Source organism: Xenia sp. Carnegie-2017, unplaced genomic scaffold (genome assembly GCF_021976095.1).
Source record: "Xenia sp. Carnegie-2017 unplaced genomic scaffold, XeniaSp_v1 HiC_scaffold_13, whole genome shotgun sequence".
Classification (NCBI taxonomy): Eukaryota; Metazoa; Cnidaria; class Anthozoa; order Malacalcyonacea; family Xeniidae; genus Xenia; species Xenia sp. Carnegie-2017.
In genome coordinates this window covers 8880473-8904736 of record NW_025813436.1, presented here as the reverse complement: position 1 = coordinate 8904736, position 24264 = coordinate 8880473, and the positions used below count along the sequence as shown (strand labels likewise).

At 32.2% G+C, this 24264-nt stretch overlaps 6 protein-coding genes across 14 annotated transcripts; 4 read left to right on the top strand and 2 right to left on the bottom strand.

Moving 5' to 3' along the window:
- The first annotated feature begins 160 nt into the window (after positions 1 to 160).
- Positions 161 to 2732, top strand: LOC124459579 (KICSTOR complex protein ITFG2-like). Its single transcript, XM_047009044.1, has 8 exons — positions 161 to 311; positions 557 to 822; positions 893 to 1066; positions 1142 to 1221; positions 1302 to 1526; positions 1646 to 1910; positions 2051 to 2167; positions 2251 to 2732. Exons 3-8 carry the CDS (start codon positions 967 to 969, stop codon positions 2583 to 2585), a joined length of 1122 nt encoding a protein of 373 aa, XP_046865000.1. The 5' UTR covers positions 161 to 311; positions 557 to 822; positions 893 to 966; the 3' UTR covers positions 2586 to 2732.
- On the bottom strand, positions 1867 to 4395 carry LOC124459580 (elongator complex protein 6-like). 2 transcript variants are annotated; one of them, XM_047009045.1, is made up of 8 exons: positions 4252 to 4395; positions 4077 to 4155; positions 3930 to 4000; positions 3733 to 3860; positions 3443 to 3629; positions 3228 to 3377; positions 2796 to 2928; positions 1867 to 2505 (listed from the first exon to the last, which is right to left on the bottom strand). In XM_047009045.1, the coding sequence occupies exons 1-7, from the start codon at positions 4303 to 4305 to the stop codon at positions 2803 to 2805; spliced, it is 795 nt and encodes a 264-aa protein (XP_046865001.1). In that variant the 5' UTR covers positions 4306 to 4395; the 3' UTR covers positions 1867 to 2505; positions 2796 to 2802. The 2 variants fall into 2 exon arrangements, with proteins under 2 accessions (XP_046865001.1, XP_046865002.1); XM_047009046.1 differs by having other exon boundaries at positions 3443 to 3515.
- On the top strand, positions 4375 to 5957 carry LOC124433358 (F-box/WD repeat-containing protein 2-like). Its single transcript, XM_046983118.1, has 3 exons — positions 4375 to 4921; positions 5176 to 5496; positions 5806 to 5957. The coding sequence occupies exons 1-3, from the start codon at positions 4375 to 4377 to the stop codon at positions 5955 to 5957; spliced, it is 1020 nt and encodes a 339-aa protein (XP_046839074.1).
- A 1978-nt stretch (positions 5958 to 7935) lies between these two features.
- Positions 7936 to 17129, bottom strand: LOC124459582. 4 transcript variants are annotated; one of them, XR_006953702.1, is made up of 6 exons: positions 17019 to 17129; positions 11725 to 11853; positions 11349 to 11420; positions 10920 to 11117; positions 9695 to 9782; positions 7936 to 8881 (listed from the first exon to the last, which is right to left on the bottom strand). XR_006953702.1 is itself a non-coding variant. In XM_047009047.1 (5 exons), exons 2-5 carry the CDS (start codon positions 11806 to 11808, stop codon positions 8528 to 8530), a joined length of 591 nt encoding a protein of 196 aa, XP_046865003.1. In that variant the 5' UTR covers positions 11809 to 11853; positions 17019 to 17127; the 3' UTR covers positions 7936 to 8527. The 4 variants fall into 4 exon arrangements, 1 of the variants encoding a protein (XP_046865003.1); XR_006953701.1 differs by lacking the exon at positions 10920 to 11117; XM_047009047.1 differs by lacking the exon at positions 10920 to 11117 and having other exon boundaries at positions 11349 to 11413; positions 17019 to 17127.
- LOC124459577 (myosin light chain kinase, smooth muscle-like) lies at positions 9175 to 19269 on the top strand. Of its 5 annotated transcripts, XM_047009042.1 has the most exons (16): positions 9244 to 9265; positions 13640 to 13679; positions 14164 to 14397; positions 15752 to 15773; positions 16377 to 16455; positions 16528 to 16728; positions 16858 to 16996; positions 17340 to 17463; positions 17602 to 17650; positions 17733 to 17759; positions 17838 to 17990; positions 18077 to 18122; positions 18199 to 18267; positions 18455 to 18700; positions 18843 to 19000; positions 19114 to 19269. In XM_047009042.1, the coding sequence occupies exons 3-14, from the start codon at positions 14380 to 14382 to the stop codon at positions 18686 to 18688; spliced, it is 1161 nt and encodes a 386-aa protein (XP_046864998.1). In that variant the 5' UTR covers positions 9244 to 9265; positions 13640 to 13679; positions 14164 to 14379; the 3' UTR covers positions 18689 to 18700; positions 18843 to 19000; positions 19114 to 19269. The 5 variants fall into 5 exon arrangements, with proteins under 5 accessions (XP_046864996.1, XP_046864998.1, XP_046864997.1 ...); XM_047009040.1 differs by lacking the exon at positions 13640 to 13679 and having other exon boundaries at positions 9175 to 9265; XM_047009041.1 differs by lacking the exons at positions 9244 to 9265; positions 13640 to 13679 and adding an exon at positions 12529 to 12615.
- Positions 19270 to 21000: 1731 nt separating this feature from the next.
- On the top strand, positions 21001 to 23862 carry LOC124459578 (myosin-9-like). Its single transcript, XM_047009043.1, has 8 exons — positions 21001 to 21049; positions 21135 to 21161; positions 21251 to 21402; positions 21475 to 21520; positions 21677 to 21754; positions 21829 to 21898; positions 21971 to 22842; positions 23000 to 23862. Exons 4-8 carry the CDS (start codon positions 21482 to 21484, stop codon positions 23105 to 23107), a joined length of 1167 nt encoding a protein of 388 aa, XP_046864999.1. The 5' UTR covers positions 21001 to 21049; positions 21135 to 21161; positions 21251 to 21402; positions 21475 to 21481; the 3' UTR covers positions 23108 to 23862.
- The last annotated feature ends 402 nt before the right edge of the window (positions 23863 to 24264 follow it).

Here is a 24264-nt window from a genome sequence, read left to right as displayed (position 1 = left end):
TTTTATATGATGACAAATTAAATCTAAAACGATTCATGACATTTGTTTTCGTAACCGAAAAGACTCTAAACAGGATAAACCCATAAAAATTTTAAGAACATTTCCGTCCTCCCTGAAAAAATGACGTCAGCAAAAATTATGAACAAAGATTCAGAACTCAGAAGCTTTAGTCGTTGTTGTGGCTGTTTTTCAAGAGATTACACTCAAAAATATGAAGAAAATCGATAGGATGAATCGCAATATCTTGCGATGCTGTTGTCTTGAGTTTATAATTTGAGTGTTGTGAATTTACTTCCTTTATTATCCGTAAGGTATAATTGGGGCAAATCTTGGGTGTGTTATTCATCAAAATTTTTGTCTTCACCTGCGTTGAATATTTAATGTCCGATAGAGGCAATAGAATAAATACATTTTGTGATTATATTTTCACTATAAGGAACAATTGCTAATCAATGTAAAGAATGGACAATTTATTCTGTCAACAATAAACCAGATGTTTAAACCTTGACAGAATACAAGAACTTGATGCGATCTGTGTCATTTGTTGAGCATTTAGAACTCGTGTTCACTGGCAAAGTTCTTCAACATGCCGTGGTTCTTGGAAATGTAACAAATGAAGGCCGGTCGCAGTTGGTGGTTGGCAACATTTCTGGCGACCTTGCAATCTTTAAGGGTTGTAACTCAGAAGCTTGGCGAAAGTATCAGGGTTTAGGAATGGTGTCATGTATTGTGATTGGAGACTTATGCAACATTGGTAAAAATGTGGTGTTCATTCTGACATCGGAAGGATGGTGTCACCTAATGTGTTTCAATAAAAACAATGTAAGCTTGGATTCAAAGATGTACAGGATTTTAGTTATTAAGATTAAAGTCATTCTGTCATACTTTATAGGATGAAGATGTCAGTCAGGAAATTATGAAGATTACATATCCACATATCATCAACTTTTCCCAACAAATGGTAAAATGGCTCAAGTAGGAGACGTAGATGGTGATGGTGTAGTTGAATTAGTTGTTGTTTCTACTGATCGTGTTGTGAGAGTATTTAAATGGGTTGATGAACCAGGTGAAGCGTTGTTGAAGTTGTGGAACCAATAGGTTTGAATAAACTTATGTTAACATTATGCATATGTTGTTTTAGATTCAAAAGCAGAAGAAAAACCACTCTTTATGAGGCAAAGTTCTAAAACATCTACTTATGAGAATAGTAGAGTGGATTATGTATGGGATATACTTACATATTTACAAAGTAATCTTCATTTATAGACAACTTTCACCAACATAGTATGTATGATATTTAGGATTCATCAAGCTATTCAACAATTTCCTTTAATGGAAAGTTTGTGTGCGTGAAAAGGTGGAAATTGACAGGACAAATAGATTCGTTGTCCTTAATCAAAGCATGTGGTACAACAACCCCAGCAATTCTTATATCACAACCAGGAGAGGCATATATACATCTATATTGCAAAGAGCAATCCATTAAGGAAAATCTTCAGAAACAAGCAAAAAAGTTGTCAGAAAAGGTATGAGAATTTTACAAGTTTTTCATGGACAGACGTCCTTTGTGATAAATGACAATATTAATAATTAAAACTGTATCATGTGTGAATTTTGTTAAAGTAAGTCTTCATATTTATGATAGAGCTCGGTCATATCATTTACTGATTGCCATTCAAGTGGTGAGAGTACTAGAGTACATTATCCAAGACGTCGACGGACTGAGACCTCAGGAATACCTACGTATGCAATCTACTGGTTTAGCGAACATCAAAAGAATAAATCACCAACAAATTATATAGCAATATGTACATTGAATGGTTTGATGTCTGTTGTGCAAGATGAAAAAATACATTTTGCAACAAATTTGATGGAGAATATATTTACCATTCAAAAATTAAACGTAACTGGTATGATATGCATTCATTGTTTTTATCAATTAACCATGCCTATAGAAAAGAGATTAAGAGATCGGAGTTTCTTGTTTTTCAGTCTTGTTTCTTATGTGCAAGTATTGATGGATACGATGTGCAAATAAATTTTTGTTTAGATGATGAAAATGATGAGCTGATTTTCTGTTCCTGTGATGGAGAAACTTTTATCATTGACAAATATAACAACATCATTAATTTCAAGTTAGGAAAAGATATTTCAGCATTTTGTGCAGGTATAATCTGTCAATTTTTTTCAATTTGAAAACAAAATTGTTTTTTCTTTGGATTGTGAAATTTAAATGTTCCTCAAATTTAGGTTACTATTCCATTGGTGTAAAAGAAGAACATACTCCATGTTTCTTATATGTTACCTTTGATAACCGTTTACTTCTCTACACAAATGTTCGACTTGGCAATTTGGATTCACGCAATTTTAATGATATGGTGGTCTGTAAATTGGATGCTTTTCACATGGATCCACAGTTGAGACATTTCATTGAAGGCAATGACGGATCTTTGGACAATCAGAAAATAAAACAGCTCACATCTTGGTGTTTATATTCATCTAATGCTGAAAGAAAACAAGACAATGGGTTGAATTCAAGTTGTGACAACACATTAGGTTATAATTTAGATGACAATAAACATTAGGCATTTTAAAAACTAAGATACTTGTTAGGAAATGTGCAAAATAATACAGAAAGTTGCAATTGAGGTCCTTCTTTTTGCATCATAAACATTTGTATTTAATATTTATGTTATATTTAATGTTGAATGATATACATATAAAGTACAAAATGGATTTTTATTTTATCAAATATCAAAAGAAACTACATTTTTGAAAATGATGCTTATACTTACACACTCCTCAAAGTACAGCAGTTGAATTGCCAGGGGCAAAAATCAATACATCTTTATTGGTAATTTTATATTGAACAATCTTCTCTGATGGACAACCTCTGGTTAATGCAACTCTGTGATTGATTACTTCAATCTGAAATTATCAAGTGATAAAACAGTATATATCAAATTTTTACACTACATACGTAACTAAACACATATATCACATTTTAAAGCATAAAAAGTTTCGTAGGAAAACTACTGTTAAATAATGATAAGAGCAACCATTGCAGGATAGAAATTTATTAAATTAATTATTTTAATTTTGTTTTGCCATGGTTGCTCTCTCAAATTTTGCAAGACACACTAAATTATTATGATGTAAAACTATAGGATTATGATTTCATGATTAATTTTAAGTTTATGGTTACATCAATGGGCAGATAAACTAACCTGACCATGGACATCTCTACAATATCCTGATTTGAGTCCTGTAACATGAAGCTGAACATCACATTTATACATCAACATTTTTTGAAGAAGTTCTTCATCGCTGTCTTCATCATTTGCATCTGCATGGACTAAAATCACCATACACCCAGCCTAAAAAACAAATGAAAAAATAGTTTTGCATCTTGACTAAGAGATGTACTGTGAACATTTGATACCCTTCCTGGTGAAAACACAGCAATCTGACAATAATGAAGAAAATCCTGTATATCGACAGTTGAAACACCAAGACTAAGGAATACAGAAACATCGTCTATCATCATGAGATATGGATGACCTTCATTCAATGAGCATATTTTGCTTTCAATCATCTTGTACAACATTTTCAAAGAAAACTTAGGGTCTCTAAATATAAAAGTTCATTAAGTACAAAAATCAAATGAAAAAAGAGTATTATGGCAAAAAAAATTAAATGATTCATGACAGAGAAGATATTTAACATCTTTACTTTGACGTTAAATAAGACAATGGATTATTTTCAGTTACATCAACCGTTTTCAAATTTTCAAGAGCCAGCTTTAGACCTTCTACAAACACTAGCTTGCCATTTTGAGTAAATGCATTTAGATTAACTCCCTAGAAAGACATGATATGTAGAAAATTTATCAAACTTCATCATGAACTATTCAAAAATAAAGTACTAACCAGTTTTTGAGCTACACAGCTGTAATGGGCAAAAGATTGGACAAGGGCAACAAATACCACATTATAACCGGCTAGAAAGCAAAATGATGCAAGTCGTACAAGATTTGCCTATTTTATTCAAAAGCTCTTCATGAATCTGAAAATTACCTTTAAGATAATAGGTCAAAAAATGGTGTAAGAAAAAGCTACCGTCGTTGTGAGACTCCGAAATCAAATAAAACATCTCCTAGAAAAGTCGAAAGTGATCGTTGGTTTTGCACAGAACCACTGGGGTTTTGTAAAAACATGTTTCCACAAGATATCATCAAAGTTCAGCTTATACCTGTGGGAAATGATGTTCGTCGATATCCAAAAGTTTATTTACAGCACTAAACATCGCCAAGTGGAAAATAAATAACAAATAAAGAAAGCAGTAATATTTTAAACCCAGTAGAACCTTCGTTTCATGAACTCCTCAGTGATGGAAACTAGTGGAGACTGTAAAACCAATATGGCGAACAACACGACTACAAAAGAAACGAAAATCCACAAACTTGTCGACACTTTTAAATCATTTAATAACGAAGAAAAAACCTTAGCCATCCAAAAAATATTGTGTTTTTGTGAACCGGAACAACTTCTTTTTCTGTCTGAACAATTGCCAAATATAGTGAGACGTGATTTTATTCGGTACTTGCCCAGTGAGGTGTTGTTTCATATATTAAAATATTTAGATTACAAAACAATTAGTCGATGTTTTTTGGTTTCCAAAACATGGAATGAATTATTATCGTCTCATAATAAGGCATGGATTCGTGCGTGTGAATCATTAGGTGTTGTAAAGCGCTCGTTGCTTTATAAAAGTACAACAAACTTGAAATGTGAACTGAGGAAAGGTATAAAACGACTAGAGAAACTCAAATCATACGAACGAGCATTTAAAACGAAAGTTCTAACAGGGCACTCGCAAAGGATCACTGCATTACATTATAACAAAGGATTTTTGGCAAGTGGTAAGTGACAAACTTTGAGTATTATAACTAAACTTTAATTGTATCCTGCTATCGTCTTTCATCAAAAATATTTTCTCAAAACAAAAAATCATGCTAAAATGATAACTGAATTTTTTGTTTACTGTTTTCATAAAAAACAAGGTAGGTTTAGTAGCATAAATTGACCCACTGTGCTCTTTAGAGAGAGCTCATGAAAGTGTGATAGAGTAGATAAATAAATTTTAGCGAGTTTCTCTTATTTGGTATGATTGCAGGTGCTGAGGATCGAACAGTAAGATTATGGGATATTTATAGTCATGAATGCAAATATAATATTACATGTCACACAACCACTCAAGTGAAGTTTGATAAAGATCATATTTATACTGCATCTTGTGATCAAACACTTGCAAAGTGGAGTTGGTCAACTGGTCGTTGCGTAACACGTTATATTGGTCATGTTGGGGCAGGCAAGTATGTGAAAAGATGTGTTTTGAAAGAATGGTTTTATGATGCATTTGACTTGGTTATGATCGTTCACTTTGAAGTCATAAATATACCTCAGAAATATCATATTAATCATTTTGTAAATGTTTGTTTTTAAGTGTCGTTTGTGGTGTATTAAATATATATTTACGCGTAAACTTTAAATTGAAAATTTTATGTAGTAAACACGAACGATGTAAAACATTCTTTTACATAAACTTTACGTGAAGTTATGAATTTTGTTGAAATGTAATGAAGTACTTTTTTTCTCAAGTCTGATCATTCTATTCACACTTGTAGCTACCTCGTGTGGAGTTGTAATAGTTTCATAATAGAAAATAATAGTAATGGAAACAGCATCTGAACTGAAAGCGATCTACAAGTATGATCGTTAACGATAAATGTCGTTTTCCTTGTAGTTTTTTGTCTGGACTACAACACAAATTATGATTTGCTCATGAGCGGTTCGTCAGACTGTGTCGTGAAATTTTGGCAACTGTCTACAGGAACATGTTTAGCGACGAAAACTGGACATCAAAGTTGGTTGACTGAGGTAGTACTTTCACTTTAATCATTACTCCGCCTTTCATTTATTCAAGCTGTGTTGCTACATTTTATATGCTGGGTTTGTTTCTTCGTATTAATTTGGAAAGACTTTATGTTGTGGTGTTGTCTTATCATTTCTACTTGAAGCAATGTCAGTACAAAACTATCTATACCTAGGTGCTGTTTTCCGCGCTGTCAGAAAACTCTCTTGCCGCATTTGAAGAAAAAATTATTGCAATCAGTTTAAGTAAGGATTGCATCAAGGTGCGTTTGCTATCTTAAACAATTTCAAAGATCAGGTTTACATATTTGATTCTTTACATTAGTTGTGGTCGACAAGCAAAAGCAAGGGATTTTCTTGCATCGCGACCTTATCGAACACTTTCAATGGTAAAGAAGACACGTTATTTCATCCCAAATTGTTTTGTAACGGTCGTCATGTGATTTGCTCGTCAAACTACGGTGTTCTTTTGTGGGACTTGATGACTCTACAACCATTATTGTGAGTATTAAGTTCTTTAGGATCGTCTTTTATTGTTTCTCCTTCATCTCCTTCGTCTTTAAAGAAACTTAGCATGGCCTGCTTTATTATATGAGTCTTCTATCTTTTCTACAAAATTGATCGAAAAAAATGTTTCGTTTATTTCGTTAGGAAATTAAGGGATTATAACTTTATATTGGTTGCCACTGGGGAACTCTTCTCTCTTTGTTGGAAACTGGACAATTTTCACGTTGTTAATAACAGCAACGAGACGTGTGTTGTCGATATTCCAATAGAATGGTCGAAACCGAGAATAGGAAACCGCTTCTCTGATTGTGCAGGCGATCTTGAGTGGTTGAGTAATTGCAACGAAAAATGTGAAAGAGGTCCTGTGTATGTCGCTAAAAATCAAGAAAAGATAATCATTTTGGAGTGGCAATAAAGAAGGCGGTTCTCACGTTTATGATAACTGAAATGAAACACAGCGAGTGTTGTCGACTTTATTGAATGTCAGTGTTTTGTGGTTCTACAAAAATGAAACAAGTTAAATTTTCTATTTTTTAGGATATATATGAACAGCACTTACATAACCAACAGGTATATTACACTGAAATGTTTCTTCTGTTCCGTTTATATATAATTTAGAAATGCGTGTGAATATTCTTTACGGAAGCTTTCAAAAAAAGTGGTTTTAAGAAATAATTTTTAACCGCTCCAATATTGCTTCTCAACACACAAAAAACTTCAGAGGTTGGATTTGTCTTTTTTCAAACTACCTGAATACTTAATGTGTTCCTGGGTCCTACCTAAATTAATGCAAATTACTATTTAGAGCGTGGTTCTTTTCAAAATGTGCGGGTCCTAGTTGAATTACCGCAAATTTGTATTTAGAAAGTGCTTCTTTTCAAAATGTGCATTACTATGTTTTAACACGACGCCAATCATCTTAACAATATATATGACTCATAAAGTTTGATAGGCGTAATTATATTCTACAACATTATGCGAATATGTCCTACACAATGGAATATGAATTTTACAAACACTAAAAACACGCTTCGTCACACTTCCGTTTTTTTAAATTACTCTTTAATTTCATTCCATGACAATACACTGAAGATACTAACAGCATAAATTTATTTAATTGAATGATTTCACTCTGCTCGCAGAGTGTTTTAACACATAATTTAACTTCACAAAATTCGTTCAACGAAATCTACACAAATATTGAGCTCCTTATTGCTGAAGGCGAGTCCAAAGTTGTATGCGTACTCTCCATATGTTATAATATTTACAAAAATCGAGGACTGAATCAAATCCCCCTTTGCATCAATACTCTCTTTTAACCGATGCAATCTTTCAGAATATTTTCGATATAAATAATGAAACTCTACCTATTTCTTGCCCGCAAGAGCATTGAACGAACCGGCGTGTGTATATAATTAAAATTTTTTAGCTTAACGTGGCGTCACTGGCGTGTTGACTCCAAGGCCAACTGAAGACTGACTTTTCTACACATGACTACTTTAATAATCAATCTATTCATTGCATTGTTGAAAGTTTTCTAATTCTGACGAAAGATTATGCGAGAACACTTTTGAACTAAGCCAAAGACGGGAACTACTGACGACGATGAAGTTAAACTAAGTCTTTGTTTCGTCAATTGTTATGTAATTTGACGACTATACGCATGGTTTCTCTCAGTTTCTGGTGCGTCAAAATATTGAACCTCCTATATTCCTATAAGTTGCATTATTTTCAAGGCGACAATGAATCTTTCCCTAACCACAAAAAATGTTCAAACGTTTTTCGTTGAACTCATTCACAATGCTGTTTTTCTCTCTCTGTGTACATAGAGCAAAGACATTACGACAAACCATACAATGCCAGGGCCACTCATAGATCTTTCTAGAACAATTTCGTGTCTCATGAAAAACTAGTTTTAAGAAAATCCTTGTAGTTTCTCTCCTTAGTAACGTCTTTAGCGTCGTGCTGTATACATCGTAGATAAACCAACAAGTTGCAACTAAATTCTACCTTTCTACGCACCAAATGAACCATACATGAAAGGAAATATAAAATTATCCAATCGACACGCCATACTGTGTCCAAATTCACTTATTAGCATGGTTTTTAGCGTTGTTTACAGCAGCTTGTGGGTTCTCTAACGCCATAATGAAATCAGAAAATTTATTGAGATTCACGTCCGTCGGATCAATTTCGGTGAACGTCTTTAGTTCGCCAATCTCTCGAAGAAGTTTGAGTGTATGATCTGCCATCATACTAACTTTAGGTTGTAAATTCACACCCGCTTCATTGGCAGTTTCTTCTTTAAACGATACAACGTTGCTGTTCGCCGTTCTTGCCGGTGTTGTTGTTGCCTCCTCATGTGATGTTGTTGTGTTTGCTCTGTCTTCATGTCTTGAGCCAATACATCCCATTATAAAGCTGCCCAAAGATGGTAACATCTAACTTGAGAAAAGGCAAATTATCATCAGTTGTAAATATTTAAACTCGCTGCTATGTAGTATGATATTTGGCCAGTCATAGCCGGACACAGCCATTATTCCCTACTATATATACTATAAGTATAAATTTGCGATATCATCCCTCGATTATAAATAATTAGATGTATGTGACGTCATAATAATAATACACATCTGCTCTTGCTCTTCATTCGTTTTATTTGACGATCCTTTCGGGTGGGCCCGGCGAGAAGGCGCGTTTGCGTGGGCCTGGTGCTCGGGTGCTTCACCTCCAAAGATTTGCAGTTCCGTTGTATGCTGAGGGTGCGACGCCTTACTGTCTTTATTTATAAGAGGATAGGTTTTGCGTTTCGCAAAACAGATAAGGTAATTTTCTCCCTTGTGTGCTAAGGTTATGGCCCATGATGTTGCGAGTTAATAAGGCTATAAGTGTATTTGAACACAACTTTTCCATTAAAAATATACCCTGATATTTTCAAGATACATTTGAAGAAGTTAAACAAGTCATTTACATTTACTTTCTTTCGAAGCAATTGACTAACTTAGCTATAATTCAATCATCACAATTCTTGGATGTATCAGCAAATTCTGAAGGTTTGAACGCATATTTTTTTTCTGAAAAACTCAACTTCCTCAATGTAATGCTTTGTTTGACAATTGAATAGGAATACACGTTATAAACATTGTAAAAGATCGAAAAGAATGAACACACCTCTGTATAAATTGTGTGAAACATTTAGCATTATGTTTCTTGGCTATCGAGCATGCATGTTTACAAAAAGTCGATTTTTTTACCTTCCTTTGTAACTTCTTCGTCATACAGTTATGATGTGTTCGCGCCAGCAATTTTAATTCACCGTTCGGCAAATTTTTACTTATATATCTGTAATAAAGATGAAAAATTCTTTACACTTTTGTAAGTGGGCTACGGCTTCAGTCGCGTTAAATAAAGACAGAAAATTATGACAACACTGGATATATACATAACATCTCAGAAGAACACCTGTTGACCATCTTGAATGACTAATGGTCAATAATAAGCAAGGAGCAAATAGAAAGTCGACATTAAGTAAAGTGCAATCTATTCATAACTTCATGCATATGTATATAAACAGAGTTCAAGTGGTGTATTGTTTTCGCTGATCTCATAATGCTGTGTTATTTTTTAATCGGTTCTTGTTCAAAAGAGAAAACCCTTAAGCAATCTATCGGTCGGCTTGTGGGTTGCCAAACAAGTTATTTCTGAATTTTATATAAAAATACGTAAATGTGAAAAAATACGAATGTAAATAGTAAAGAAAAACATATGCTACACGGACACCAGGGTTGTAATATTTCAACTACTAGTCGGTAAAAAAACATTGTGAGAGATGATATTTCGTATGTTTTACAATGTTCTATCGCAAGAGGTGAAAAGACTCAGCAAGAACTCGTAGCCAAATCAAAAATAGCCAGCTCCTTATCATTCTTCAAATTATAGACAGAGAAGAGCTTTCCTTAACATTACGCAGCGGTATTTAATTATCCCTATTTCACAGGTGGTATTCAATTATCCCAAACAGCAATAAAGTCTTTACCGCATCTTATTACTTATTTACTTCTTTCCTTTAACTATACATCTTAAGAAATTCTCTTAAACCACATATTGATTAGTGAAATTAAATCGCAAGAAGTTGGAAGAACAAACATTCGTTAAAAAAGAAAATTGGAACAATCATAAATCTATAGTTTTATGCATGTTACGAATGAAAAAATATTTTTCAAACTTTCCCGATACTTTTTTTGATGTAACTTCTCTAAAAATAAAACCATCTTCATATGTGTATATAAAATACAAATTTCCTCAAAACATATGACGCATAGTTGACGAAACATAAGCAGATCTCGACTACAAAAAATTTTTAAGACCGAATCATAAAAAATATTAATAACAGACATGATTTTATAACATCGTTTAATTTACAATACATCGTATGTGTAGAGTTCTGCGAATACGACAACAAAAATAAACATTCCTTACCAGAAACTCTTGTCAAGGAAAAGACAATCGCATAGAGCCGTACCTCACAAGATTTACACTAGGTTTTACCAACAAGAGTTCGCCATGAAATATAATAAAACAAGTAAAATTATCTTTGTTGTCGTATTAGCTGTCGTTGTCAGGAAAACGATTAATCACTATGTTGTTACCGCTGTCTACCACGTAGTTACTGAAAATCTTTAAACGGAGGAGGAATATATCAACAAGAATAAAGTAGCGGTATCTTTTATAAGAAAAAAAGTAAAGTTTGTGTGATATACTAAAATGGTTACTCTCAAGTATACATATTAACAGTGTACTAAATATATGAGGAAGACAATTGTGAAGATCACCAATATGGATAATTCTATACACGATAATTTAAACGATATAATATTTCTCAAATGATGTTTTCCTTTGTATGTTTACCTTTCAAAAAAGACAATCTTTGCAACAGATTCAACACTCTTCGTAGATACTTGATCTCGTGTGAACTTCTCACTATATTTGATACGAATGCGAAAAGGAACGTGTAGACAGCGATGTTACATATAACTATTACTATTCTAGCACGAACCGATGATTTATATATGTTTAACTAAACTTTAATTAACATGTAAAATTGTTAAATGTTTCTGGAAATGACGTGCATGCGAATAAACACTTACGATATTGTTAAACCGATAAATAATATGTATGAACGGGGACAATTATCACATGTCGTTATAACACGATGTATATATTTATAATTATCTTTCTTACGTACTGAGTATAATACATCCGCATTTCAAAGTTGTTTGTTCACCTTATAACGATATTCTCTGTTCTTCATAAAGGCTTTGTTCTCACTGTTTTTCTTTATGACTCCTGTTCGTCTACGTATCCCCATACAATGTTACGCAAGTGTTTCTACTTTAAGTATGTAGATACTTATCTAGAATAAAAAATAATGACGACTGTATTTTCGTTGACAATACAAACAATTTATTGCTAGTGAAAAAACAGTGGTAAAAATGAACATTTTATTGAAATTCTTTCATAATACCTAAACCTTCCCCCACCCTAAACAATAATTTATACTTGAAGTAGCCTTAACTACACATTACCTTAGTTTATACTTCGTAGATCTACTCGATAATTTTTTAAATTGGAGGATTTTTAAACTCTAGCAGTTAACGGGATCAAACTTTTTTCAGCGTAGGACGCTTTATTTATTCATTTAATGTGGGTACATACTGTACAGGAAACATAAATTACACGTTCTAAAGACGGTAATTTACAATCATTAATGCCAAGAAAATGTACTAAAATAAATAATTAAATACTTCGTAAGGGAACTGGTAAAAAAAATTTTATCTTAAAAAGGCATGATCATATACGAGAAGAAAAACATAAGATTAAAGTGCTATAGTAATCAACTTATTATCAGCTTACATATTTACGTTTCCCTTGCAACATGACGTTGATTTCGTCATTCGTAGATTTTAACATACAAACGCTACGTGATGTTATTTTGTAATATAGTCAGACAAGCAAGATCTCGCATGCAACGATTACATTCAAGACCAAGGACAAATAAATCAGATGAAAAAAATATATTACATTGATATGGGTACAGAGACAAGAATTATTCACACGTAACCATAACTAAAAGAAACATAACATTGCTGTCAAGAAACGTTGCATAGAAAAACACGTAAGTGTGGAAAACACGTGTCCTCCCACACGCATGAAGTATTGATTTCTAAAATCCATGAAAGACAAACAAGGAAGTGTAAACAAAGTTACTGACTTTTCAACTTGAGCTAATTTGTTTTTGACTATACTCGTTTCTGATTTTCCTATGGCTTTGAGAATGAGTTTTCAAACTATCCACGGCAATAAAACGAGGAATACTTTGACAAGAACCTTTCTCAAGCTGCCCTATAGTACAGAAAAACTTGTCGATGAAATAAATGTATTTGTACAACCAATATAACCAAGATTAATTCAAGATTGGATTAAGTTTCCAAAGATTTAAAAATTTAATTCATCGGTAGCGAGATGTTAAGAAAATTTACACGAATATATAAATCAACAAATGCGTGACGTTACATCACTTTGATACACGTATAAAACAGCTCGCTTGAACTGTCGTTCTTTCCTTGTCAAATTATGAATCTTTGACGTTAAGGATTTTCATCATCAAACAAGCGTTCTGGCAAAAAAATTTTAAACACCGGAAGATCAAATCATCCAAACGAATACCAAAGCATGCAGGCATTGTACCATCAATAAAGCGAAATTATTAAAGGTATTTAAAATATTTTAAACTTTCAATGTAAAATCCCCTCTATGTAGCAAAGAATAGTTTGAAAACAGATACACAAATGTTAACATCTTAATCCTTATAGAAGAAAATAAAATCGTAACAGCTAAAGTGTTCATGCTTGGTTCTTTAGCAGTTTGGATAATTTGACATGAAGACGTGTCTTTCAAAGTCATTTATTTGAAAAAAAACAGTGTGAATAAAAAGACCTGCTTATTTTATTCAACTATATGTAATAAAAAAATTAATCAGCCAAAGAACAAGTATCTATAACCCATTAACAAATTTTATACCTAAATGTGCAAAAGGGCAAAACTTAATTGGCTAAGTATACTATTTCGCAAGTTTTAAGAACCTAAACCTTGAGAGTTAATAAACAGATGAAAAGTTTCAATTTTAAGCTTCGTTTTAGATATTATAACAAGACAGACGTAAGAACTTAATCCGTTTAGGTAGGTAAAAGATGTAATTACGAGAAAGAATTAAGGTCTTATAAAACTTGTGAAAAAGTTTAAAAAAACAGAGTTTAAGACTTAGCCTGGTATCCAACTGTGTCATACTATACTATTTCTAAATTCTGAAGTAGGAATACAAGGATTATTCTGAAATATCATAAAGTTGTTTGCAGGAAGATCCAAGTCATTGATAGCGTGTGTAGTCATTTAACAATGGTAGCTTGTTTAACCATAGGCCTTATCAAAATACAAATATATAACTGCCTTCTTTGAGTTTTATTTGATGCTCTTATAAACAGGTTTAATGAAAATACAAATACAATCCTGCTTCTGAGCAAAGACGTACATCGAAATTGAAAAATAAAACTTATCAATATTACATGAAAGTAAAATTAATATTTGGCGTGATGATATTAAAAAGCAAAAGTGTTTTGCCATTTCCCCCTTAACAATTTAACATACATCGTCAAAAATCTTGTAGGTTAGATGATGTACCGCGCGGAGCGAGATAGGCATAGGAGAAATGCAGATTTAACGATGGAACTTTTTTACAAAAGATTTGAGTGGATCACATGTAACGTAAACATGCAAAACTTTCGTTACATAGAGAGAAACTATTAAAGAACGAGATTTTAACAAAAGAAAGAAAAGCATTCACTTTAACAGAGGAAGATTATGAAATATAGATCAAAAAATAATGATGAATAATGAAAAGGTAAATTTTACAAAAAAAATATTCTACTGACAATATCATAGTTAAAATACAATTTTATAAAAGACAGGAACTTAAACACACCAACGTTTAGTTTATCAAAAATCGTTGTAAAAAAGACGATTCAATTGTCGAATTCTGTATCACTATAGTTATAAATAATGAATACATGCAAAAAAAACCAGAAATAAACAAAAATTCCAACCAAAATGTGCACACGAGGCGAAAATAGACATTTAAATAATACCAAATACTTTATTAAAATTTTGAGGAATTTAAATTTTATACCGTAGCTATTATGTGATATCTGCATGAGAACAAAAAATTTATATGCATTACTGATTTTGCTAAACGACAAGAATTTTATCGCCGAAGAGCAATATTGTGAAAGACACCAAACCATGAGAAAGAATTTAGAAAAAAGAAGTTCTTTATTTTAAGCAACTCAATACGAACATATAATGATGTTGACTTCAAATAGCTTCGAAAGGTCCAAAAAAACCGGGAGTATGAGACGGGTAGCAAAATATATAAGAAAGAAATTTAGTTCGGTAAGTTGAGAGTTTAGTTGAATGTTACGGATGAAATAATAGACATTTGTATCGTTATAAACAATCGACGTATACAAGATAAAAGAGTTTGATTAAGCATATACCAAAATATCTATAATTCATCATCAATTTTTATATAAGAGCTCAATTTCAAAGATCATTGTGATGTTGGAAGTATCATATATTCTGTATATCTAAAAGAAATTTAAGTTCTGAGTATAATGATTTGTTCAAATACACTTAAACATTGAATAGTATTTGATTAAAACTCATGGTTCTCGATAATCTTTTGTACAATGAGAACTGCCTTATGCGAGTTTTGATAAAACTTGCTAAACAGTTGAGATGAACAGAGTAATATTAAATAACGCAATATCAAAAGCTACACATGAAATATTCGCCAATGTTCGAGAAAGCTATATAAGTTAAATAAAAATGCATAAATGGTATTTATCATGTTAAATGCACCATTAATGAAATTACCAACATTTTTATCGATTATCACTTAAATATTGCGAATGTAAAGCATGGCAAGAAGAACATTCTAGAATTAAAACCTTAAAAGATAAACATTTCAAGTATGAAAACCTAAAGAAGCAAATAAACTTTCACTTATTTCTAACATATAAACAACATTTGAAACTAAGGTAAAGAATATTTAACAAGTTTTACAATAACATTAACGTACGTAACATACTAGCTAATTTTGAAAAAAAATTTGAAGTCAATTGAGCGGAACAAGTAGAAACATAGAGTTTTATCTCATGTGTTTACAAATACAAACGGCAATATTTCTTACTTCCTAGGAGGATCATTTTAATGCTACAGGTTTGATATACTTATCATTTTCGTAAATCATAAAAATGTCGATCCTCGTGAAAATCTAAGTCAAATTTCACGACAGAAATCGATAAAACGATAGCTATGATACATCGTTATTTTGATTGTTATGCACTCTGATTGAATGTATATAATGAAAGATTTCTTTCTTTATATGATTTTCATTTAAGATATTAATGAACAAAAACCGAAAGACCACGTTTGTAAAATGACATTAGTTCTTTCAATAATCAATGCAAATGTAAAAATTTCAGTTGTATTACGGAACGCTAAAAAAGCACATTCTTATATTTTCATTTGCACAAACAATTTGTGTAATGGTCATCTTTCCTTATGTCTCAACAATAAATTAACTCATCACACAAGAAAGAAACTTCTGGCCAAAGCAAAACTTTGTCTGTTTTGTTTCTCTCATTTCCATCAAAAATTCAAAGTGTTTAGCATAAACTCTCTTACATCAAAACATGTTGTATGTTTCATAAAATGGCAAATATTATAAAGAAAAAAATATTTGAAGATGTAGACATATGTAAGTTTATAAGAAATTGAACAGCATCAAATGTCTATTGACTTTCATCTTTAATGTAAAAGGTCCCACAACTCGACCACCAATTGTAATAAGGCAGTCAAATTTGGAAGATGACTACACAATATGTGAAGAACTTGGACGGTCAGTAAGATTAATGTCATTATTTTAACTGAATATGTTTCCTGCAAACAACTTTTATGATCACAATTCCAGAGGAAAATTTGGATTCGTCAAGAGAATTAAAAGAATATCAACAAATGAGCAGTTTGCTGCAAAATGGATAAAAATTAATGAAAAAACAAAAAACAATGTTTTGGAAGAGATCAAAATCATGGAAAAACTGGATAGTAAACGTGTCATAAAGTTACACAATGTTTATGAAACATCAAAAAGTTATATTCTTGTGATGGAATTGTGAGTCGAAAAATTTTTTTTGTATTTTCATTATTTAATATTTAATTGTGAGTCGAAACGTTGTTGAATATCGATTATTTAATAAACACAATACAAGTATTTAGTAATTTAACTATTTATGCAATTTAGCGTTACCGGTGGTGAGTTATTTGAACGAATTGCCAGTGAAGAAACGGTAACTGAGAAGGAATGTGTACATTATATGAGACAATTGTTGGAAGGCCTTCAATACATACACAGAATGAATATCGTTCATCTAGATTTAAAGGTATTATTCTTTAAAAACTTACGTGTCCCGTCAATAGGTTATCCACACTCCCTGCATTTAGACGTTTTTATTTTCGCATGTATTTTTACTTATTATTCATACAAAAGAAAAACTACAGCATAGTCCAACAAAATTTTTCAAATTAGTTTATTTTTTAATGTGCGCGCGCACCTTCACACCCCCATAAAGCATTGCGCACCTGGATCTTAAACCTGCAGGCCAGATAATAACACCTAAAGCTTTTAGGGACGGGATATTTCAGTTATCAGTTTTCAGATTACAGTTGAGAAAAAGTTACAAGTTTATGTATTTTTTACTTGATAAAGTTGATTTTTCATTTCAGCCTGAAAATATAGTGTGTGTCAGCAAATACTCTTGGAATATTAAATTAATCGATTTTGGTTTGGCAAAAGAGTTAAAACCAGGAACAATTGTTAAAACCATGCAGGGAACACCAGAATTTGTAGGTCTGTATAGTATATTAACATCATTTAGAACTTGTCTTTTTGTAAAATGACTATATTTCAGTATTTTGACATAAATTTTGACTTGCAATATCAGTTACTTAGGTGATCAACTAAATTTATCATTTTATTTCATTTAAGCTCCAGAAATCATCAATTATGACCCAATCCATTTGGCCAGTGACATGTGGTTGGTATTACGTAATTTTGTAGATGTCTTGCAAAAATAAAATTTCAAAGTATGAAAATATAGCTTTTAATATTTCCTTTAGGAGTGTGGGTGTAATAGCATACATTCTGTAAGTTAGTCGATTTACTATCTGAAATATTCCCTCATTTTCTGTCATAACTATGGACATTGTATACATGTTAACTAGTGTCAGCGGTCTCTCACCTTTCCTTGGTGATGATGATAACGATACTTTAACCAACGTAACTGCGGGAACGTACGATTTTGAAGACGAAGCATTTATGAACGTTGGTCACGAAGTGAAAGATTTCATTGAAAAATTACTACAGAAATCGCCACGGTAAGAACAATAATGAACGTGAACTTAATAATAATTGTTTGGCAATAAAAATATCGCTCAATTTCCTTTCTTTTTCTGTATGGAAGAAAACGAAAGACAGCCGAAGAATGTTTAAAACATGAGTGGATCAAGGTATCTTATAATGGATAGGAATTATTTTCATGAATCTTATCAACTAACTATGGGGTCTATGGCCATATTTTTACAGAAAAATAAAGGAAAAGGTCGGATACCAACGGAAAATCTTAGAAAGTTCATTGTCCAAAAAAAATGGCAGGTTTGCATAATGTTCTTTACTATTTTACTACTACTTCTTTTGGTCAATGTGCTGTTTTCATTTGTTTCTTAATGCTTATGATAATCAAACAAAATGACATAGAAACTTGATCATCTTCAACAGATCAAAAAGCATTTTTGAATCAACGAACATTATTATAAATATTCAGTCTTTTGTCTTTTGCCAGAAATCAGTGAACGCTGTTCGTGCTGTTCATAAGTTTTCATCGATAAACTCCCTCAGTAACATTGGTGCAAAAACAAAGAGTCAATCAGTTCTTAAACTTAATGTGGAAGCCACATTCAGTGCTAAACCAAGACCACTATCTGATAGAAATCGAGATTTGAGCAGATCAGTGCCGTCAGTTTTTTCCATTGACGAAGGGCAGTTTAATAAACGCCATGATGATTTTAGAGAGTGATAACGAAGAAAGGTATCAATGGTTGAATTTTTATAATTTTCATAATATACACGTTGAAAAGAAATGAAAAGAAAGAGACCGACTCAAAAAGCGTCTTAGCAATATTCAATAATATTTGGAACGAATAGAATCAGAAGTTTTTTGTTTGTTTCAGTGAAATGGGATCTACTGAAACAGTAAATGAGAACGATGTTGATGATAAGGAGGTTTTAGAAGGACTATTCAAGGGAAATAAGGACATCTTGGAGTTTTTAAGTCCAGGTTTGACCAACAACAGTGAACAGAGACCTTCAGAAGGTCCGGATATTCCAGGTTCTTATTTCTTATCAATTATCATCAAAGTTAATATTCACAGTGCAAATAAACGCAGTATGATGTATCCATGATAAAATGTGTGATTTATAATATATATCTTTCTGTTTCAGCAAAAGCCGAGTTTCTTCAAGCTTTATCCCCACTCTATAAAGTTCCTAAAGGAACATCTGCCCTTATGACTTGCAAAATTAATGGTAATCCATTACCAACCGTCACGTGGTACAAACGTGACAAAAAGTTGACGAATGATGACGAAAACATCAAAATATATAATGAAGGAAATGAACACACTCTTTCTATCATTCAATGCAAAGTTCACGACGAGGGTGATTATTCCTGTGTGATACATAATGAGCATGGAAAGACGACTTCTAGTTCAAAACTTGAAGTTCAAGGTAAAAAAATAAATTCTTATTTTCACAATGGATCACTAATTGAATCTCTATTGAAGCCTGTATCCATTGATATCAGTTTACTCAAGCAAGATATTTACAATTTCTGTTTAGTTTCACCAAGTTTCATCAGGGAAATACATGACATCACGGTGGAAGAAGGCAAATGTGTCCAGTTTGATGTAGAGATCAGTGGACGACCACTGCCAGTTGTACAATGGTATCACGAAGAAAACTTGTTACAGGAAAATAGCTCGATAAAATTTTGCAAAGATGAAACAAACAATGTGTTCTCTCTGCTGATAAGATCTGTAAATGTTGACAAAAGAGGAGTGTATAAATGTGTCATAAGGAATTCCCTCAAAGTATTTCATGCACTGCTTGTCTCCATATCAAAGGTAAGAGATCCAAAGATGGATAAGGAACGTACAAGAAGAAAAACCATTGTTGTTTCTTTTCTTTTTTAAATAGTTTATGAAGAAAGACAGAAAAATAATACACTTGAGATAAATTCGAAGACTCAAGTGGAAGAAAATCAGTACGAGGATGATCACGTGTCATTAGTCACTACGAAGACGATCACGTGTCACTACGTCAAGATAGCGTAAAAATGTACTACGATATCAAGGAAGAAATTGGAAAGTAAGAGAACTGAATTAACTGAATTTTCCATCTGCAAATATAACTACTTCACCATTTGTTATTCATGTAGATTTTATAATGATTATTTCCAATTGACAAAGTGTTAATATGAACATTATTTAACCACTTATTTACGGTGTAGACTGTTTTTTCTAAATATTGACTATATATAGAGGGCGTTTTGCTGTCGTAAATCTCGCCATCCACAAGAAACTGGATTTAAATACGCTCTTAAATATATCAAAGTGAGAAAAAGTCAACGAGATCAGTTTCAACATGAGATTGACATCATGAATCGTTTGCGTCATCGAAAATTCTTTATTTGTCTTCATGACGCTTTTGAGGAACCTAGAAAGTTGATGCTTGTTTTAGAGCTGTAAGTAAAGAAATTGATCAAATCATTTGCTTTCAGTCTTATTGTAATTCATACATTGACATATATTTAGAAACTATTGTGCATAAAATTTGACTTTATCTTTGATTAATTAAGTATGCGTGGTGGTCACCTTCTGGAAAGGCTGTGTGAAAAACCATTTCTCTCGGAATACGAAATCACTCGATACGTTTGGCAGATATTAGAAGCGGTCAAAGATATGCATGATGCCAATATTGTCAATCTTGATTTGAAGGTACACAATTTGAATGAATATAACCCTAACCCCGCCATGAAGACATTTATTGAATAAGAAAAATTGTCTGCACCGAAACTTATTACTTCATTGAACTATTTTTACTGTTTTATTTCAGCCCCAAAACATCATGTTCACGACAAAAGAGAGCACTACCATCAAACTTGTTGACTTTGGATTAGCAAGAAGGCTTAACGCTGACAAAGATCTCAAGATTTTGTTTGGAACGCCCGAGTTTGCAGGTAACGTGTATAAACAACATAATCAATAGTATTTTATCAATGGAAACTGTTTTATCAGTGAAGGAAACATATAGTCTGTGTAATTTTTCTAGCACCTGAAGTTGTGAATTATGAATTAATTTCGCCTGCAACAGATATGTGGTACGTAAGAATGGAAACAAATTAGATTGATAAAACAGCTGAATGAACCAAAAACTGACATGACTATATTTCTACTTGTTTTCAGGAGCATCGGAGTAATAGCTTACTTAATGTACGTATTATCAAGGAAACCACGTTTAATCAAAGAAATATTTTTTAGAAAATTTTCGTCTCAAACATTTTAAAAATTCATATTTTCAGTTTGACTGGCATGTCGCCATTTTGGAACGAAAACCATGATATTACAATATCGAACGTCAATCAAGGATTATGGAAAATGCCAGAAATTTTTTTCAGAGACGTCAGTTATGAAGCAAAGGATTTTCTTTGCAAATTAATTTCAAAGATCCCAGGTAAGTGATCACAGACTTTAAACATTTTTATTTACAACTTGCATCAATAAACATGAACTTTGTAAATTTTAGCAAAAGGATGAAAATTAAAGAAGCATTTCAACATCCGTGGATTGAGGTAAACAATAATATTTTATAAATGATATTTGCTTTGCATCAAAAATACATTTAATGCTTTTAGTTTAACAGTTTTTATCATTGGTATATTCAGAATTTCTAAATTTTCATCCTGTACGGTTATTGAACTTGATGATTTTTTTATTATTTTTCACAGGCAGCAAAAAACGACGAAAGATCAAAAGAACTAAAAATCTCCACGGAGAGATTGAAAAAATATCACGCACATCAAAAGGTTTTGTTCGTTCTCTTGAATCATGTATTCGTTTAGTCTGATCTCGATAGTAACAGCATTTGAAATTTTTTTAGGGACTCATCAGCTCAAGTATAATTACTTCTGAACAAATGAAATTTGAAACACATGTAAAGTATCCTCAAGGTACGGTTACAACGATTCATATGACATGGAAGTTGAAAACTTTTGATGAAAAAAAAAACTGTTATTATTTAGAAACAAGAAGTGAACATGAAACAAATAAAATTAAAACGATGCAGAACGAACAGAAAAAGGCGAGCGAAGTCATCTTGAAGCTCAGCGGCGAAAAGGATGATTTAAATACGCGTTTGAAAGAAATTTCACAAAAATGTAAAAGACTTGAGCAAGAACTAAGTTTGTTGAAAATAGAAAACAAAGAAAAAGATGAAAACTTAAAAAGACTGGAGAAAAGGAATAAAATATTGGAAGATCGAAATATTGCCAATCAAGAAGCAACACAGCGATTGGCTAGACTTGAGAGTGAAAAACAATATATCGAAGATAAGTATCGACAAAAAGACAAAAAGCTCAAAGAGCTCAACAAAGAATATGAAAACGCTCGTGAGAAAGCTGCATCTTATGACTTTTTGGAAGAAAAAGTTTTACATCTTGAAAAAGAACGACAAATGAGTGACTCACAATGCAAAAAAGTAGAGAAACAGCTAACTCAACTACGCGAAGTTAATGAAGTATTAAAATCAGAGAATTTGGTGATGAAAAGAAGGTCTATGCTATTGGAGGAAATGGAAGAAGAACTAGGGAAGCAAAATGACAAGATCATGCAAATACAAAGCAATGATGATCAAAAGTATGTAAAAGATCTTCAGGAAAAGGTAGAAGTATCGTCGAAAGAATTGGAGATTTATAGAAGCGAGATTCAGCGACTGAACACGACCGTGATGTCACAACTTGAAGATCTTGAGGAAATGGAACGCATTGGGCAACATAAAAAGACATTGGAAAGAAGATGCAAGGCTTTGGAGGAACAATTGGTCGAACTAGAACACGATGGAATTGAAAGAGAAAACGACATTGACGAGATGGAAGAAGACATTGCAGATTTACAGGTTTTTCAAACTACTTTTACAATAATATTTACGAGACATAGAAGCAACGTTTTCTGAAGTTTTGTGTTTTTACGGTTTGAGCTGAAATCTCAAAATAAACGCAAATTGAAGTGATCTTTAATTCATTAAAATAGTAATAATGTTTTTTCATTTACAGGAGAAACTCGAGATATCGCATAAAAAGCTGCGAACAGTAATGGAAGAGAATAAAGCTTTGAAAGAGAAACTTGAGGACTACGAGAGGTCTCGGGATGAATATGGTTAATGATGGACATCATGACGAAACAGATAATGGAAAAGGTTCCAATATCGACAAAATAAAACATGACAATGAGATGAACTGTGAACTAAGATCTCCACAGGATACAGAAGACAGTTCAAATAACTCTCTGCATATCATGTATGATGTCCCAGAATCTCCAGCGACAATCAACGATCAGAAAATATCAGAAGAAGATCTGGACGATCTAAATCTTTCGAAAGAGGATACAGAATTCTCAGCCAAATATCACCGAATAGAGAGAGAGATTCAAGAACTCTGGAATAGGGCGAAAGGAGACGAAAAATAATGGAGGATTAGCGATAATTCTTTTTATACCAATCTATGAAATAAATTTACCTACAAATAGAAATAGAAATATTTATACTATTCCCAGAGATAAGGATTTGTTCCATGTTGTCGCAACGGGCCAACATAACGTAATTAAACAATTAAAAAAATTCAGTTTTAGTAATATTTACACGTGAATAACAGCTTTGTTGATATTCCATTCTTGATTATGATCATAGGGTCATAGCTAGTACAAAATTTTGTATTAGATTGACCATAGAAATGTTTCGTTAAATTGAATTTATTAATAAATACTCGGTGCTTTTTACTGTAGATTTAAATATGACAAAGTGAACAACTTTTTAATGATTTCCGTATTATTTTTTTCAAGAAGAGATTTTTAATGCATGCAAAGTTATGCCATGTTTGTAAATACTTAGTATTCAAGTCCAAATCACTTTTTCATTTAATGATATGTTCTTTGATTGATTGACTAACGCTATATTCTTACCTTATATCAATGTTCAACCCTGGCCATGTTCTTTAACTTGTCCCCTCTGGTCTGTTCTTAGGAAGCATGACATATTATTGAACTATTTAAATATAAATCTTGACAAACAACACACTAAAGAATATAAAGTTATTCTTGTAAAAGATCAGCGAAATGGTCATGTTTTCTATAATTTCACAAATGAATAAAAGTAATAAAATGAGTAGTTTGAAAATGAGAGTATCGATCGTTACATGTTGGTGGAGATCTTGACTCTGAAGATGGCTACAGCTAAGGATGTCAAAACGTCAATCAACACCAACACCAACGGTTCTTAGGCATTCAATAATCTGGACGAACTACGTCAATGTAAAATAAATAC